A 17,959-nucleotide genomic window follows, 5' to 3' on the forward strand; every position below is an offset into this window, starting at 1 on the left:
CACCAGCAACATTTCCTAGATGGATTTACTGAGCACCTTCTGAGCTGTCAGACAAACCAGTTTCAATGCCTTGAACGTGGGAGTGCTGAGTACAAGGAATATAAACATCCCTCTCAAGATGAGCTTAAAAATGCATATAAAAATATAATTATAATATATCAGGTGTTTACATTTATGTATTGAAGACATTTATTACAAACAGGCTGTCAGCTCTCATATAAAAGTAAAACATCTGAAAAATAAGAGCAGTCAGAGAATGCAATTCCCCTCAGTCCCATGGAACAGCAGTGAGGTGTCTGTTGATGCAGCTCCTGGTCACAGCCAGCCCCAGCAGCTCTGGGGGAAGGACTGGGATCCCAGCCGTGAACAAGTCCAGAAATCCTTGCTCTGAGGAGAAATCCCTCCCAAATACCAGGTGGCAGAATGCAAGTCTGAGAAACCAGCAAAGTCCATCCAGGAGCAGGAAGAAGGCTGCAGCTCAGGCAGTGCAGCTCTCCTCACAAGGAAGGGCTGCAGAGCACATGGGAGCTTTCTGTGTGTCCCTAAGATCCGGCTGCTGACAGATGTGTTTTGGTAAGAGATGGCATCAGTCTAAACTGAAGTGCTCTGCAAAAATATCATTCTTCTTCCCAAACAAACCTCGTACAGGCTCAAACTCCAGGGGCACATCAACAGCCTTTTTCTTTACTTCTCTATCAAAAAGCTACAAAATAAAAACCAGAAAATATTGTCAAAATTCAGCACAGGCTCTTCACCCCAATAACACTGCACACTCTAAAGTCTTAAAACATCCAGCAAATAAACACTTCAAAGAAAAAAGCCAGCCCTGTCACCACTGTTGCTCATGCTGTTATTTAACAGACCATTTTCCTGGTTTGCCCTGGTAACCAAGTCAGTGTAGCTCCCTCCCCAGAGCAAGGCAGATAACAGGACATGGCTGCTGCATCCAGAACCTCCTTTCCCCTGGTTCCAGTCATTCACAAAGGCACAGCAGCATCACCTCAGCAGTTGAGAGCTCCAGGAGCCCTGATATGTCATCCTCCATTTCAGACAGGGATTGGTTCAGGACAGCAGCTGCCTTGGCCACATCTGGGTGATAATGGTTCTGGAGAGACTGGAAAAGCAAAATAAATGGGAGATTATCTAAAAGTACAGGGTAACACACACCCATCTGCACTGCCAGAGTCTGCCCATTTGTTGGTCAGATCTCCAGTGACCATCAAATTCCATCAGATCCAAGTTTGCTGCACCATGCTACTACAGAGCTTCAAGAAATCCTCATTTCAGGCACCTTCCAAACATGTCAAAGGCTCCTCTCACATGATCACATCCAGCTCAAGATAAATTCATCTATAGGCCATGCCTGCACTGCATAACCCAATTCTGCCACCTCACAGTGCCTTCACACCACGCCCAAGCTCCAGCTCTCCAGGATTCCAGCACATCACTCTAGCTTCAGCCTCCTACACAAACCCCTCATCCATTTCTAGAGGATAACCAGGCTCTACTCAATTCACTTCCATCAGTGCTCACCAAGTTCCTCTCTCCCCTCCAGAGCCTGGTCCATTTGCAGCTGTTTAGTCTGTGTCAGCTGTGAACTGCAAATTCAAATGTGAGCTCACAAGCCACCCACTAATTAGCACATACATCTCTCCAGTGTATGGAATCCTTCGCTAGGATAGAAAATGATGCAGAGTAAAAGAACTCATCTCATTTGCAAGATAAATGTCAAGCAGGTCCTTGTGAGAGGGTCTGTCCACTGCCAACACATGTCAAGGAAGCAGCAAGGGTGGAAGAGACCCATACCAGAGCAGATGCTCATTTTGGGATGACATACCTGAATCTCCCACAGAGAGCTCTGCAAAGCCTTGCTTTCAGATGGCTCTTTCTCCTCCATGACATATGGATCTTCTGACATATCTAAGGAAACAGGAGATACACAGCTAACACCCCGTGTGATGTACATAAACCCACAGGGAACACAGCCTCTGAGCAGTGCTGCAGCCAGAGCTGCTCCTTCCCAAGTCATTTATGGTTCCAGGGACAAACTGACAAATCCCAGCATGACCCAAGAGTCACTGCTGGCAGCATTACAGAACCATGTTACTTTTAAAGAGCAGAGCAAGTAGGGCACTTGGAACAGCTTTGAGTTTAACAGCAGGAGCCTGCTGACCTTCCACAAACCCAAGGGACAGGACAAAGGCATCCTTCCAAACCTCAGAACTGCAATCTCCCCTTTCCTCCACAGCAATGCTCCTCTTTATGCTGCCTTAGAGGCATAAAACAAGCCCCTCCTTACCTGCTGGCCCTGCTGGCCTGTGCAGCAGCACCTTGCAGGCGGGGTGCCTGCGGAACAGGTTGCAGATGAAGGGGAGGATCATGAGCAGAGCCTCGGGAGGAGCCGTGAGCGCCAGCCGCGCCAGCCGCTTGATGAACGCTGCCACCAGGTAGGCTGGCAGGTGCCTGGGGACAGGGGACAGCCTGTTAGAGCCCTGGCAGGACAGCCAGCAGCCTCAGCCACCCCAACAGCACGGCAGGGGGCTCGTCAGGCTGTTCTGGCTGTGGAGTAAAGAGAAGCTTTAGGAATTGTGGTGTTTGTGAGGGTCCCCAGCATGAGGTGAGAGATGAGAACGTGACTCCAAGTTCTCAGAAGGCTGATTTATTAATACACTATATTATACTATACTATATTATACCATATTATATTATACTACACTGTATTATACCATATTATACTATATTATACCATACTATATATTATACCATATTATACCATATGATATTCTACCATACTATATGATATTATACTATATTATACTATATTATACTATACTATATTATACTACACTATATTATATCATATTACACTATACTATATTATATCATATTATATTACATTACACTATACTACATAATATCATATTTTATTACATTACACTATACTATACTATATTATATCATATTATATTCTATCATATCATATTATATTATATTATGCTATACTAAAACTACACTAAAGAAAGAGAAAGGATCCTCAGAAGGCTTAACAAGAATGAACAATTAAAATCCATGACTGACTCAGAGTCTGACACAGCTGGCTGTGATTGGTCATTAATTAAAAACAATTCACATGTTTGGATGAACAATCTCCAGGCCACATTCCAGAGCAGCAAAACGTGGAGAAGCTGAGGGTTCTCATCTTCCCAGGAGAAGAATCCTGGGCAAAGAGGATTTTTCAGAGAATATCACAGTGACAAGGAATCTCAAGTTTAAGCAGCAATGTGTTGTGCACTAGCTGGAACAAATTTTGGGGGAATTTACATTCAGTGCATGAATAATCTCAGATCACTGTGAGAGTCAATCCTGACACATGGCACCATAGCCCCTGTACATAGACATTCTCACAGCAAACCTTATTCAGTCCTTTCATAAACTGAGTGCTTGGCCAGGGAACCTTAATTATATTCTTCTTATGTCATTTTGTGGGTTTAATTAATACACAGACCATGGTGTTAAATTTACATAACATTTCCAAGCACTGCAGCTGTTAATGGGAACATAAAGCTCCCATGTAGTGTAAATGTGCAGCATAATTATTTTTTTTAATGGTAAAAATGCAAATTTCTAACAGCAACCACAACATTTAGGCCCCTTCTTCACATCAGAAGATGAAAATGACAATTTTCAGTCACTCAGGCCTCACTACACCTGCAAGGCTCAACAAAGTTACCCACAGGTCTTGTCACTCCCTCCAAAGTACACCAGGACTACAAGGGGGTTGGATATGAAGTGCCTGGTGCTGTGCTGCTGTTGGTTTATTTTATAACATATGACAGCAACTATATGACCAGCTGCCTATCCAGCTTCTTTCCTGTGTGCAATGAACTGACAACATCAAGACAGGCTGTCAAACACTTCACATTTCAGAGCTTTATGTCTGCAAAAAGCCATCCATTTATCAACAGCTTTGTAATCTATAAAAACCCAGCAAATTTTACTTTTCCATTTTTACAAAGACAAGACAGAAAATTCATCACTTTCACCCAAAGTGGAACAGAGATCAAAAACACATCCATAAGCACTTGCAGCTCAAACTCTGATAACTAACTGCAATTCTTCCTTTCTGAAAATCTATGGCTGTGAGGCAAATCTTCAAAAATAGCACATGAAAAATTACACAAGACTACAATAATAGTCTCAGATTCAGTTTTCTCCATACAAAATGTATCTAATCCAGCAGGAACACTGAATACGTTAAATCCAGACGTGTGGGAGACTGCTAAAGAACAGAAAAGCAGGAGGAAAATATGTGAGCACACATAATAAAGATGCTGCTTACGATGAAGACAAAAAGAGATCAGTCAGGTGGAAAAAGCGAGCTCGGTACTTCACGTGATAGATGGAAGGGTCTAACAGGCTGTACAGCTTCTTGTAAAAGTCAGGGTACTCCCTGTTGAATAAAAGGAAAAATACAAATTCCATTAGAGATGTACAGTGGGGCTGTGTCTAAATATTATTGTGCTTTCATTAAGAGCACCCCAGCCCACTGCTGGGCTCTGTTTAGCTCTCCTAGGCTTCCCTCTACAGTCACCACCTGAAAACAAACTGCAAGGTGAATTTATGGCTCTTGCAGTGCCCAGCCACCTTCAGGGTGTGAAGCCATGACCAGTGACTGCAAATGGTAGAGGATGCAGTGAAAGGGACACCAAAGATCATGGCTTCAGTCTGTAATCAGATCAATGGAAATTGATTTTTAAGTGCTGAGCAACCATAGCCTAGAGAACAGACTATTTAGGTTCAGTTGTAAAAGAAATCAGGCAGCCAAAAAATCTCAGCATCCAAGCAGCCTGAGCCTCTTGTGCAGTTTGGCTTTCTCATGGGAGAATTTCAAAGCCTGAAGGTGTGGTGAATCCATTTCAGTTTCTCTTATATAAAAACATAAATGCAAAAACCCACGTTCCTTTAAACAATATACTCTTTTTACTTACAGATTATGCTGATGAATCAAAATAAACAACCCATTTAGGGCTAGAAGACTGATTGCTCCACCTGTAAGAAAACAGGCAGATATCAATAAAAATACCTAGAAAAAAATAATCTTCAAGTTTTTTCTATAATACCATCTTCCCAGAAGGAAAGCAAAACTGAATAGCTGAAATCTGAGCCAGTGTGGTGGCTGAAAGGTGAAACAATTTCATCTGCACCCCTCCAGACTCCCAAGTTTCTTACAAAGATTAAGCTGTAGTTTAGAAGACAAATGTTTAACAGCTGAGACACAAAATGTGCTGCTCTAATTCCTCAACAAAGTCACACTGGGGAGGCAAAGGTCTGCTCAGAAAGGACATTTCTGCAGCAATCTGTGGATCCTGTGTTTGGATCAGCAGCACTGGCTGAACTCTATATTTAAAACTAATCACTCCAGCATTCTACTCTTCCCCACAGCCTTAAATATTATTTTCCTTACACACAAGGAGCAACGACATTGACAAACACAGGTAAAATCATCTCACTTTCAGGGACAATGGAGTTGACCCTAGTTCCTTAGCTCCATCCAAGCCAAAAGTACACATATTCCATCACCCAGGGTGTGGTGCTGCATCCAGCAGAGCTTCCAAGTCCATCTGTGCCATGCTGGAGGTGCCACAGAGGATAAAATGCTGTTCTCACTCACCTATGCCATAGGCCACTGTCAAGAAATCCATCATGAGAGTGGGCTCGTTCATGTAAGGCAGGACAGAGTCGTGCAGAATGACAAGAACCTTTTTGTAAAGGCCAGGGGGCAGCTGTGAAGGAGAAAACAACAGAGAAACAAGCACTGCAGGGAGAACTCGGTCAGCAGCAGCAACCTGTGGCTCAAAAAGGCAATGCATAAGCAGAAGGGAATGTGACAGGAAAATAGAGAACAGCTTGCAGCAGCAGTTCCCAAATGGGAGAGTTTACAGGTGACACCAAGGAAGTTCATTCAAGAAGCAGGTGCTCACAGCTAACAGTGTCATCACTCATGTGGGGAAAACCACCAGGAAAAAGGCTGGGGAAGCTTCAGCTTGTGAGCAGAGATTGTTATGCTGCAGATCACCCTTACGGGCAGAGATGTTTAAGGCAGGGAAAAAAGGCAAAGAGTAAGGAGAAAAAGCAGGCCATATATGAGGTCGTGTTTTTTGGCTGTGTGATCCCACAGAAATGCTCACTGGGCTGCTCCCACCCAACACTCAAAACATCCTGGGGTCCCACCAGCAGCTGCCTACAAAGCTGAACACAACTGCTAAGGATCAGCAATCCTTAAATTAAAGAGCAATGCAGATCAGAGGCAGAAGTAACACTCACCTTGTGCTTCAAAAAAGTCAGCCACATTTTTTCAAACACCTGCCTGTGTGCCTTAAAACAGAATTGCAAACAGTGAGTTAAACACACTGCTACAGATAATGCTCTATTTTAAGCAGACAAAATTTCAATTCTAATACACACTGCTACAGATAATGCTCTATTTTAAGCAGACAAAATTTCAATTCTAATGCACCAAATGAACAGTTACCTGCAGCTTTGAAAATTTCAACTCCTCACGGTTATCTAAGAAGAAAGAGAAACCAGATGTTGAACTTGAACTGGATATTCAAAAAATTAAGATGAACCTTTTTAAACTTAGCCTTTTGATGCTCTAAAAACTTGGGCTGAAGTACCTAATTTGATACAAGGCCATAACAGGCACCCCTGTAGACTGAGGGATGTGGATTTTTAAGACTGTTTAGAATGGCAGTGATCAAAGAAGCAGAAATTCTTCATCAGCAAACAATAATAAAGTCTTTACACACTAGAAATCTTAACCTGATTTTCCTTTTCACACACAGTTTATCATGCAGAGTTCACTAACCTTGCTTGACCATAAATTTCACCATCTCAGACTCTTTGTTTGGCATGTTAATGGGTGAGATGAGGGAAAACACATTCTGCTGGTAAAAAGGCAGCGGCCTCTGAGGAAAAAAGGAAAAAACAAACATGAAGCAAGTTCCACATCAGATAACAAGATGCTGGGCTTCAATATTGCTCTGTTTCCAAGTACTGAATATATTTAGGAAAAAGAAAGGGAAAATGATGACTAAAAACTACATAAATAAACTACACACTGGTATATTCTCTGTTACAGATCAGAAACCTATCTCTGCACTTATTCTGGCTCAACAAAACTGGTGGAGCCAATGAAGGAAACAGGTTCTTCCTCTGCAGTAGAGCACACAGAATTAAAAGTTCTCTGTGTGTCACCCAAGCTGTGAAGATTTGGGTAAAACAGAAGCTAGAGCTTAGACCAGAAAGAACAGTATGTGTCTTGAGTAAAGCCAGTCTTGGCATACTGACACACAAGAGTATTTTTCTCATGTCTCACACGTGAGAAAAAAAATCAATGCCTCCAGTGGTCACACTCATTTCTCTAGCCTCCAAATATTTCCATATGCTACTAACTCCTCCCTGCTTCACACACAAGATTCACAACCCAGAGCAGCTCATCCAGAGCAACCCGAGCAGTAACAATTTGTTACCTCCTTTGTCTTTTGCATGACCTGCCCGATGCTGGCAGTGACAGCCTTCATGACAAAGTAGCGAACATCATCATACTCCAGGTACTCCTGAAAGCGGGAGATCAGCAGGGAGGCGTCCTCGGTGGTGGGAAGCAAACCATCAACAACCACCTAACAAGGGGTTTGGGAAGGAAAGCAGCAAGTCAGTCTCTCACAGCACTGGGCACATGAGTTCCTGTGCCATCAGGTCACCGGCAGGAGGGACTTTTCAGGTCTGCAGCTTACCTTGAGAAGGTCACATGGAAAAGTTAAAGTTCCCTTCCACTCTATTTTGATCAATGGATACTGTGCCTCCAATTCTACAAACTTCATGAGTGTGCAGAGTGCCTGCTCCTTTAAAAAAAAAAACAAAACAACATCACAAAAAAACCCAAAAAAACACCTAAACAAAAACAACAGGGGTCAAACCCAAAGGAGGCACATTCAAGAGGAGGAAATATTATTTCCTGAGAAATCTGCATGCTTGCTGCTAGTGAAAAGAGGTGAATCAGAGCATCAATGCTGTTTTACAGCCCTGCCTGCCTTCCCACAGTGAAATGCTTGGTGAGAGCCTCAAGGGACCCCCGCGAACCCCCCGTGGGTCAGCACCGGGCTCAGGACCCACCTTGACCTGGAAGGCTTCGTGCCCCATGAGCTCTCCCAGGCAGCCCACGCAGTCCCTGTAGCGGTGCCGCATCCATATCCTGTACTTGTCCTGGGCGCTGTAGTTCTCTGTGAGGGACAGACAGACACACAGACACAGGCTGGGCTGTAGCTCTCTGTGAGGGACAGACAGACACAGACACAGGCTGGGCTGTAGCTCTCTGTGAGGGACAGACAGACACACAGACACAGGCTGGGCTCGGGTCGGGCCCCGCTCCGTGCTCACCGCCCAGAGAGGCGTCCTGCTCGGGCAGCGGCCCCACGAACAGCTCCCCTCGCTCCAGCAGCGCCCCGAAGAGCCGGCCGCAGATCCTGGCGGCGCTCACGATGTCCTCCGGCTCCTCCTGGCCCTGGGGAACAGCGTGTTAGAGCGGCGGCCCGGCAGCCCGCTCCCTGGCCCGGCATAGCCCGGCCCGGCCCGGCCACGCTGCCCTGCCTCCCTCAGCCCGCTCCCCTGGCCCGGCATAGCCCGGCCCGGCCACGCTGCCCTCCCTCCCTCCCTCAGCCCGCTCCCCCGGCCCGGCCCGGCCCGCACCGCCAGCGGCTCCAGGAGCTCGAAGACGCGGTTGGCGCTGGAGCGGCTGCCCAGCACGGCCTCCAGGCAGGCGGCGAGCGCGGCCTCCCGCGCCATGCTCGCAGCGGAGGAGGGAGGAGGAGCCGCGGCCGCTCCGCCCGCAGGCGGGGCCGGCAGCGGGGCGGGGATCGGGGTCGGGACGGGATCGGGATGGGGATCGGGATCGGTCCGTACCCCCACCCACACCGCCGCTCCCGGTACAGAAGGCAGGGCGAGGCGGCGGTATAAAAATGTACACTTTATTACACCTTCAGGTAGGATACAGCACTATTCCTTATCATCCTACTGGGGCGAGTACAAATGTTCATCACTTATGTACAGGTTGACTTCCTAACACACTCCTGGGAGAAAGACACACCGAAAGGAAGAAAAAAATAATTAGAAGGAAAAAAAAGTAATGGTGACTTTTTATCTTCATCAACTGACCTAAACAAGAAACAATCGCCTCTTTAGACACCAAATCAGACCAGCACAACGACGTAGCCAACAGCTCTCCCACTGCTGGAACTGTTCCCCCCCACCCCGACCTTCATGCACATCATAAAAGCTAAACACTTAAAAGTAAAACTGGGGCTACCTGCGCAATATTTCTGGATGAGCAAGGCTATACTGTACACAGTGTCACTATCCATCACCACTGCATCTGCTTTGCATTTCAAACTACTCTGCTGTCAGCAGTGCCAGCTCCCTGGCTGGCAGGGAAGTTTAGGGGATGGCACAAGCCAGGGGTTAGCAGGGTCAGGGGAATACTACTGCATGCAAAAACAGCTTAAAAAAAACCCAAAATGCCCTTGTATTTGTACACCTGAGGGTCCAAGGAAAAAAGTATGCAGGACAAAAGAGGTATAAAATAAAAAAATCAGGAACGCTGCCTGAGCCAATGTTACATTTGTGATCTGAACAGAATTGGCTGTACCTATCCCAACTAACACAGAGGAGCTGGCTGAGAATTCTTTCTTGTTTAAGCCATGTGGATTACCAGGTACCAACAAGTGTGGACATACAGAGGTAAAAACAAAATATATGCTTTCCTTGCCATCAAATAGGCTCCTTTCCTAAAAGAGTAAAAAGATCACAGAATGAAAAAATAATTTTAAAACCATCTCAGAAAAGGAATGTTGCAATTTTGTCTGGATTTTACACATTGTGCAGTTTTATGGCCAAAGTAAAATAAATCCCTTCAAGCCACCATGGGCTTTTTGATTCCTCACTCAGTGCTGTTTGCAAAGTCTGTTATTCACTGTATGCAAGAAAATTAAAGAAACCCCCCACAGTTCTATGCAGCTTTTTGCTTTTTTTTTTTCTCCATAACAATAAGGCAAACTGATTTGGAGGAAGAGGCCACGCTCTATTCACATCCAAAATACCCACCTGAAGATACATTCATTGTTAGCTTTAGTAAAAGAATAGTACAAAAGTTAGATCTTACTCTTTACACCGTTGAAGAATTAAGTCTTAGATTTAATTTCACTATTCTCCCCTTCCCCCAGCCCTCCCCACCCCCTAAGCTGAAAGCCGTGTAAAAAGTACTGAACATTTAAACATGTTGCAAGAGCAGAATGAAACTGAGAGATTAGATTTTATCAGCTGGAGTTTTGTGACAGAAGTCCCATGAGAAACAGCTATGGATCATCTGTTTAGCTGCATCTACTGAACAATTCTTTTACAAAAAAAGAAAATGGGCTACACTTTAATACACATTTACTATCAACACAGTATTTACTCAGCTCATGCCTAAAATATCCATTATTTTAAAGTGAAATACGAGAATGAGCACACAGGTTGGGTGATTCAGTAAACTGTACACAAAAACTACTAACAAACATTTTAAAAGACTTACAAAAATGGAGAATGAAACCTTTTTTTTTGTTCCTTTTTAATTACATATACTTACAGGTTTTCACATTTATTGGCTAAACTTTGCAGGGAGCACTTCAAGCCTGTGTTAGATCTTCCAGGGGTGTTTACCACAGGGAAGAACAACACAGAGCTTTTGTACAGATGGAAAATACTGTGCTGTATCAACTACACCTGGTTTTTGTGTGGCTTCACTGTGGGTACTGAGCTACAGCAAGGAGCTGCACATGCCCACAGGCAGGTGTTTAACACAGATGTATTTTATTGACATTTATGGCAGATCACCATTTCACTTTTGAGAAGCTGGGCAGAATTTCAACCTAAGTAATGCTTGCTTTATGTGGTTTAAATGAGCACAGAGAACACAGAGGCAGAATGCATCTTGTACAGAGTTTGAGTGCTAAACAGTTGCTAATACACTGAAGTTACATGTGAGTTTTCATGTTTAAATGTTCACCAGCAAGAAACCTTCTGCTACAAAAAAAAAAAATAGAGGTGTTTTATCTTCATTTGGATGTTTGGAGTAGCTTCTCACTTGTCTCAGCAAACACAAAATCCTGTGTTTCTCTGTTATTGCAAGAGTTCAGCTTGGTTTAGTAGGTGCCTTTAATCTGACAGTCGGTGTCCTCATCTGTACTTTTGCTTGCTGACTCTGGGCTTCAGGTGTTGCTGGTGTCTGGGCTGGGTTCTGTACACCTGGAGCCTGAACCTGGGGAGAGGCTGTGGTCACAACCTGCTGCTGGATCAGCTTCTGCTGCACCACCTGAGCAGTGGCAGTGGTTGCAGGGATCACCTGAACCTGCTGTTGTCCTGCTGTCGTCTGAGAAAGGGTCACGGTTTGGGGCTGAGCTTGTACCTGCACAGCAGGAGGAAAAGGCAATTACACAATGGTTCAGCATTAAACTGAGCAGTCCTTACATTTCTGCTCTACAGAACAAATCCTGCTTCCTTGGGTATTTGCTCTCTTAGCTGACATCTCAGACAATGATCCTGGGAACAGAGGCTCTGTGGTTTCACTGACAAACACCATTCTGTCACATTTTCTAGAGCCTTATAAATCAGAACTAGGAGCCAAAGTGCCTGTAACTCTGGTCTCTGCAGTGCAAATCCAAGGACATGCCCTCAGATACATTCAGAAGGCAGATGAAAGGTACAAAAACCTTACCAGATATATAGGAAAATTCCTGTACTGCAGAAGTGAAGGAGCAAGGAAAAGAACAGAGGGACAGCCAGAGGACCAAAGAGGTTCAAATGCTGACTCTGCACTCATATTGTGACAATAAATACAGTCAGTGAGGCTGCCCAGCAGTCTCTGCCATTTCCCTTTCACACTACAGCTGCCAGTCTCTATTGCCAATTTATGGCAGAATAGTTTGAACTCCATCCAGAGATCTAATTTTCATAGCTCTACCCAAACCAAGGGAGCAAAAAAAAAAAATCAACATCTCCTTGTTCAGAGGACAAGGTAATGAAAACTGAGCAGCTTCAGCTGCCTTTGTCAGGTGCAGAAGCCAAACAAAGCTACAAGGACTTCTGCAGAGGAAAAATTAACTCTTGAATGATCCAAAAGGATTTCAGTGGGAAGCACTAAAAATGCAGATAAAAAGAATGCCACATACACATAAAGACCATAGTTTAAAAAATACTTACCATGGCCTAAGCCTACTGCCACTGAAGTCACTGGCGTACATGGGAGGGAAATTATTTCTCTTTTTGCCACAGACTCCAAGTCACAGTTATGCCACCATTGATGACTTTTGAAAATGATTTAGGAGCTCTTCCTGACTACAGAGGGCAACTCAAGTTGTGTTGACTGATGAGGTTTCTACCTCCTGCTGTCCACTTTGCCCTTGAAGCATTCACATCTGAGGTGGTTATCAGACAGCTCACACCATTTTATCACCATTTGGAGATAAACAGTCACAGATTTTATTATGCACTGAAACACTGCACTGTGAACTGTAGCAGACTAAGAGCTGACTGGCCCAGATTTTTGTGCACCAAAGGCAAGAACTCCATCCACCCTCCAAAGCTAAATCATTCCTGCCAATCAACTGCCTAAGTTAGGCCTGTTGCTAATGATCTGGATGACATTGTTCTGAACAGTGATAATTAAACTGCCTGGTCCTTAGGGGAGGGGAACCAAACCACCTGAGCTTCTCCTGCCCAAGCCCTGTCAGTTACCAGCACACATTTGGAACAGCCATCACATCATTCTGCCTTCTACAGAGCACTTGGCACAGCTCTGTGAGCTGAAACAAAACAACCTGTAACCTTCAATTTGTCCTAATTTTTGTGGAAAAAGCTCAGATGGTGCTCATTAGTTCAATTATTTGCTATATTGACTATACCTTACCAGAAACCAATTTTTAAACATCTTTTCAGCTCTAGAAAACACTTTTAAAAATCTGTTTTTCAGTTTATCTACAGTGATGAATAAACATTGCTACATCTATGAAAGTTTTAGACCAAAGAATAAACCTCAGCTGATTCAGTATTCAAGATTTATTTTTATAGAAAGGCACTTGCTATATCCTTCAAAAATACTACCTATGCCACACATAAGGTGAAAAACACACACATTCCAAAAAAAATAAGCTTTTGTAAAGATCTAAAGATCATGTTTCTAGTGCTATATTTGAAAGAGCAAAACCTACCTGTTGGGAAACTGAAACCATCTGCTGAATGTTGGCAACAGTAGCCTGTTGCTGGACCACTTGTGGGAGTTTTGCAACCTGTAGTGATATGAGATAAAAAAAGATTGGATCAAAATAAAAAGCTGCTGATAGCAGCAAAACACCCAGGCCTGTTCACACTAAGTTGCAGCTTGGCACTGAAAAGTGAGGTTGAATGCTTATGAAACATTTTAGATCTGTGAAAATAACTTCACTAGGGGAGGAAGATAAATATTTTCATTTTTAACTACAACAGAGTAATTTCATCCCAACTACCTATAAAACTGAAGGAAGCACATGAGTTCTAACAGGTTCCATTATCTGGGAGATACTTTTGAAAGAGTAAGGCTGCCAATTCCTAACCTCCTTTTTTCCTTGGTAAGGCTGATCCAGTTATGCAGAAAAGAGAGTATGTGAGTCACATACTCTTGGCTACCAGAGATTAGGCTGTGAGGCAGCACCAGAAACAGGAAAAACTCTGGCTGAATTTTCCTTAGTAAACACAGTATGGAATCCCTTGCCTAATAAAAAGGAGTGACTAAATTATTTTATTTCAAAGAGGAAAGACAAACTTGCAGCTCACAGTTGCTCTGACTCGCTGTAAGGCCACATATGCAGCACCAGTAATTTTTATTAAAAAGTCAATTTAAATGAACATGTGACTAGAATTAAAATTAATGGGTGCTGAATTCTACCTCACCTGTTGTCTTTACAATTCTCCAGTCCCAGTACAGTTTAAAGGTGTAAACCTGTGTTACCTGTACCTGAATCTGGGCCTGCACTTGCTGGGTTCCACCTGGTTTCTGGGTTTGGGAAATTGGAGTTGTTAAGAACTGGGTTTTAATGGCAGGCTGTGTAGCATAAGTTACTTTTTGCTGCTGTGAAGTCTGCTGTTGGGTCTGGACCGTGACCTGCTGAGCATTTATCTGCACAAGAGAAAAAAAAAGGCATCAATGACTACAAAGGCAAGTGTATTTTAAAGAACAGGTATGTGGGGAAACAAGATTAATTACATTTAATTATTGAAAAAATCTCCCAGGATTAGCAGTAAAAAAATGAGCACTAGATGAAAGCCTTTATGCATTTACACAAGTATTCAGAATTAAAGTATTTAACAAAAAGTTTCTCTCTTATACACAGCACCCACACAACAATACACTTACTAAAAACTACCAATCAACCACTTTACAGAAAAAATTAAGCACCTGAGAACCTGTTCTCTCTACTTATACCTAAGATTCACCCCTAGAAATCCTGACTGACTCTCTAGGAATGTCCTGGTCATTCAGAACCACTGCACAAGTTAATAGAGAACAGACAATGGTACCTTCTGCTGCACAGTAGCTTGTCCCTGTGCAACCTGGGGCTGGATGGCTTTCTGCTGCTGTGCTGCTTGGTGGTGCTTGAGTTTCAGCAGCTGCTGGACGTGCAGTGGCTGTGCAACTACTGTCTGGCCTCCTGAAAATTACAGAAATAATTAGAACTGTAAGAGTCTTCAGTTTATTGCTTTGTACCATTAATCACAGCTTGCACATATTCTACTTTTACAGACTTACACATTTGCACAGGTTTGAGCAGTAACAACTCACTGATTTTAATGGGAATAAGACATGATTTTGACAGTAGAGAAAATTTCTTATCTAAGGGCACAAGTAAGCTAATGTTTTGCTCCAACAACAATCTTCCTTCAAGAAAAAGATTGTTTATACTATAGGAGACTGCTATAAAATACAATTCTTCCTATTTCCAACTTGCTTTCACATACCTGCTGCTTTCTGTGGCTGCCCAATGGCAACACTAATGCCTGCCACAGTCACAGGGAGTGTGGTGACTCCTGCAGATGACACAACAGCAGCTGGAACAGACACCACTGGAGGCTTTGCCAGAGCAACCTGGGCTGCTTGCGGAGTCTGGGCCTGGATCTGTCCTTGTGCTTGGAGCTGGGAAGCAGGAACACGAGTCTAAGCAGTAAGGAATGAAGATTATTGTACCAGCAAAGAAAGATTTGCTGCATATAACAGGTGATTATAAAGTGATAGCTGTAAATGTAATGGCTCCTGTACAGTGACACAATTCAGAGGTGGTATCAATGGGTAAATAAATACAATGTAAAGGTACTTATGGTACATCTGTTCCTTCTGAAATGCCAGAGCAATGCAAAGGGCACTTGTGAGTGAATGAGCAGTGCCCAGCTCATTTAAACAGCCAAGAGTGAGATGTTTGGGACAGTTTTTGCCAAGCCAAAGGCAACTCACCAGGCGTGCCACTTGCAGGTTGGCGACCGTGGTGCCCGTGAGGACAGCGCCAGGACGAGGGGCTGTCACAGCAGTGAGCTGCTGGGTTTGCTGCTGCTGCTGCACTTGCACTTGTGCTGTTTGCTGCTGTGCCCCTTGCTGGGTCTGCTGGGCTGCCTGCTGCTGGGGGAGCTGCAGCTTCTGCTTCTGCAACTTGAGCAGCTGCTCCTGCAAAATTCAAACACCTCCATCATTTCCAATAGTTTACATCAGAGGAGAAAAATGGAGATGAATCCAAAGCTTAAAAGGAGAAACATTCTGTACCAGACTAGAGCTAAGATCAAGTATCTAAAATGTAACTCTTTTACACAATGGCTTCCAGTGAGCAGCACTAAGTGCTTTCCATCCTGCCCTACTCTACTATTGAAAGTGCTGTCAAGACTCACTGCCTGCATGAAATTTCGGAGGGAAATACATCTCACTGTAGCCCAAGAAAACAGAACACAACACATACTGCTAAGGAAGCTTACAGTAATGAGAGAAATGTGCTACATTACTTCATGAGTGGTTCCTCACCTGTGACAGCTTCCCTACAGTTTTTATTTGAGCTGGAGACTGGGCTTGTGCCTGAGCCTGGATCTGTGGGACCTGCACCTGAGCAGCCTGCTGCTGCTGTTGTCTCAGCAGCTGGAAGTGAGCAGGGGTGATGGTTTTGCCTGACAGCTGGACTGTTGGTGTAGCTGTGAATAAAGAAAAAACAAAATGTTATGACAAATACTTTTTAACATTCAGTTTCACTCATGAATTTCACCTGAGAAGTCAAGCTGTTAAATGCTTATTTTTCTGTTCCTGCACACTTTGTGGATTTACTACATGTAAGAAGACATTATTATGAGCATGATGTAAAAGCAGAGTACATCATAAAATAGAAGGGCCTTTCTTCACAATGGTTTTTAGTCAAGACAGTCAATTCTAGTATTTTACTGCTAGATTTTTAATTATATTTTTAAATCACAATGCCCAGGGGCCAAGCTCTCTATTACCATACTTTATCCAGAAATACTGGAGATAAATGTCATCTGAGCACCAACAATAAAGGAAGTTAAAAATCACAGCCCTGTTTCATTGTGTCTCAGACTTCCAATATTGTGGGGCTGTGGTGGTGGATCTACAGGGATTCTGGGAGCCTTTGTGCACCACTGGAAAAAGTCCCTGAACACAGGATTGCTGCCACATTTCTCTTCACAGAGAAAACCAAGGCACAATTCTTCCCAAGAATATTTCTGTGTTTCTCTGAGGTTCAGAGAATGATCAAAACAATTCTCATCTCATTTGCTGCGCCTGTGTTTGTGCAAAAGTAGAATGCAATGTGGAGATTGTTTACCCAGAGTGATGGTGTTTTGTTTCCTTGCCTATCAGGTGTGTGTGCTGGGACTGTAGGCTCACAGTCACGAGATGTTGTGCAGTGGAGTGCAGCTGAGTGCTGGGCAGATTCAGTTTAGATGCAATGTAATATAGAATAATATAGTACAATAAAGTCATTAATTAGCCTTCTGATAAGGAGGAGTCAGACACACCATTCTCTCCCCCTCATCGGGGGCAAAACCATCCACTATACAGGATCATTATATCCACTGTACAGGATCCTTACCTGGTGTCACCTGGGTCACCAAGGACCTCGTCTGGGTCTGCACAGGGGTGAGGTTGGTGGTGACCACGGCTGAGGCTGTCACGGATGTGACGGCGCGCACGCCCTGCGTGGAGGCGATGGTCACCAGCTCGGTGGAGGCCGCGGGCGCCGCGGCCGCGCGGGGCTGGCTGTGAACCACCTGGGCAGTGGCCGTGCCTCCCGAGGTCTGCAAGGGAACACAGCCTTTACTGCTCCCCTCCCAGCCTCACATCCCCCTTCTGCAATGGAATAACCTTCCAGGCAATTTTGAAAACAAAAGGTCCAAATTTGTCAAACGCATCTGTTTGGATGAATCTTAAAATCAGCATGTGGTTAAATCTTTTTCCAACAGGCTGATCACCAAACCCTTCACCTGATTACAGACATTCGATTTTAGTACCTTTCAATATTTTGCTTTATCTTCTATAGTCTTAAACCATTAACATAATAATAAAGATCATAATTAATAAAGCACAAAACAGTTACAGGCTGAAAATGTTAATGACATAACACATTGCTTTTAGCAGCACTTGCCTATAAATTATTTTTAACAGTATTAAGCATTTTTTTCTTATAAACCATTCCAGTGTTCTGATGCTTTGGTAAAAGAGAGAGGTTTGATAAAGAATTCCAAGATGCACATGACATTTGCAAGAAGCAGAAATTCTGGAAGCTAAAGCAATGCTGATAAAACATGGAAGAACCCAGTGTGTCCAGGGACACAACTAGTGACAGGA

The 17,959-nt window shown here is 43.8% G+C and overlaps 2 protein-coding genes across 15 annotated transcripts in view; both read right to left on the reverse strand.

Moving 5' to 3' along the window:
• Window positions 1–492: 492 nt before the first annotated feature.
• NOC4L (nucleolar complex associated 4 homolog) lies at window positions 493–8,869 on the reverse strand. The gene is made up of 15 exons (XM_054288663.1): window positions 8,749–8,869; window positions 8,440–8,563; window positions 8,176–8,282; window positions 7,797–7,904; window positions 7,533–7,682; window positions 6,869–6,968; window positions 6,533–6,567; window positions 6,325–6,375; window positions 5,672–5,783; window positions 4,989–5,049; window positions 4,340–4,450; window positions 2,300–2,463; window positions 1,838–1,920; window positions 1,001–1,114; window positions 493–703 (listed from the first exon to the last, which is right to left on the reverse strand). The coding sequence occupies exons 1-15, from the start codon at window positions 8,842–8,844 to the stop codon at window positions 587–589; spliced, it is 1,533 nt and encodes a 510-aa protein (XP_054144638.1). The 5' UTR covers window positions 8,845–8,869; the 3' UTR covers window positions 493–586.
• Window positions 8,870–10,853: 1,984 nt separating this feature from the next.
• The window catches only part of EP400 (E1A binding protein p400), a 45,872-nt gene continuing 38,766 nt past the window's right edge, over window positions 10,854–17,959 (reverse strand). For 8 of the 14 annotated variants that reach the window (XM_054288564.1, XM_054288567.1, XM_054288566.1 and 5 more), the window contains 8 exons: window positions 17,205–17,409; window positions 16,130–16,293; window positions 15,575–15,781; window positions 15,085–15,280; window positions 14,647–14,777; window positions 14,078–14,245; window positions 13,302–13,379; window positions 10,854–11,500 (listed from right to left, as the gene is read on the reverse strand). In XM_054288564.1, coding sequence (XP_054144539.1) covers window positions 11,228–11,500; window positions 13,302–13,379; window positions 14,078–14,245; window positions 14,647–14,777; window positions 15,085–15,280; window positions 15,575–15,781; window positions 16,130–16,293; window positions 17,205–17,409 — 1,422 coding nt within the window. In that variant the 3' untranslated portion in view covers window positions 10,854–11,227. The remainder of the gene's footprint in view (window positions 11,501–13,301; window positions 13,380–14,077; window positions 14,246–14,646; window positions 14,778–15,084; window positions 15,281–15,574; window positions 15,782–16,129; window positions 16,294–17,204; window positions 17,410–17,959) is intronic. The other 6 variants (XM_054288569.1, XM_054288568.1, XM_054288570.1 and 3 more) reach the window with 3 other exon arrangements.

The sequence above is a fragment of the Melozone crissalis genome, unplaced genomic scaffold, assembly GCF_028551555.1.
Source record: "Melozone crissalis strain CALT ecotype California unplaced genomic scaffold, PUWL_Pcris_2 ptg000063l_1, whole genome shotgun sequence".
NCBI lineage: Eukaryota > Metazoa > Chordata > Aves > Passeriformes > Passerellidae > Melozone > Melozone crissalis.

Coding starts and splice junctions, on each gene's coding strand:
- NOC4L (XM_054288663.1), bottom strand. CDS start 8,844: ATGGCGCGGGAGGCCGCGCTCGCCGCCTGCCTGGAGGCCGTGCTGGGC. Junction 7,905..8,175: donor ACGAAGCCTTCCAGGTCAAG/GTGGGTCCTGAG, acceptor TTTTTTTTAAAG/GAGCAGGCACTCTGCACACT. Junction 5,050..5,671: donor GACAGTGGCCTATGGCATAG/GTGAGTGAGAAC, acceptor GTTTTCTTACAG/GTGGAGCAATCAGTCTTCTA.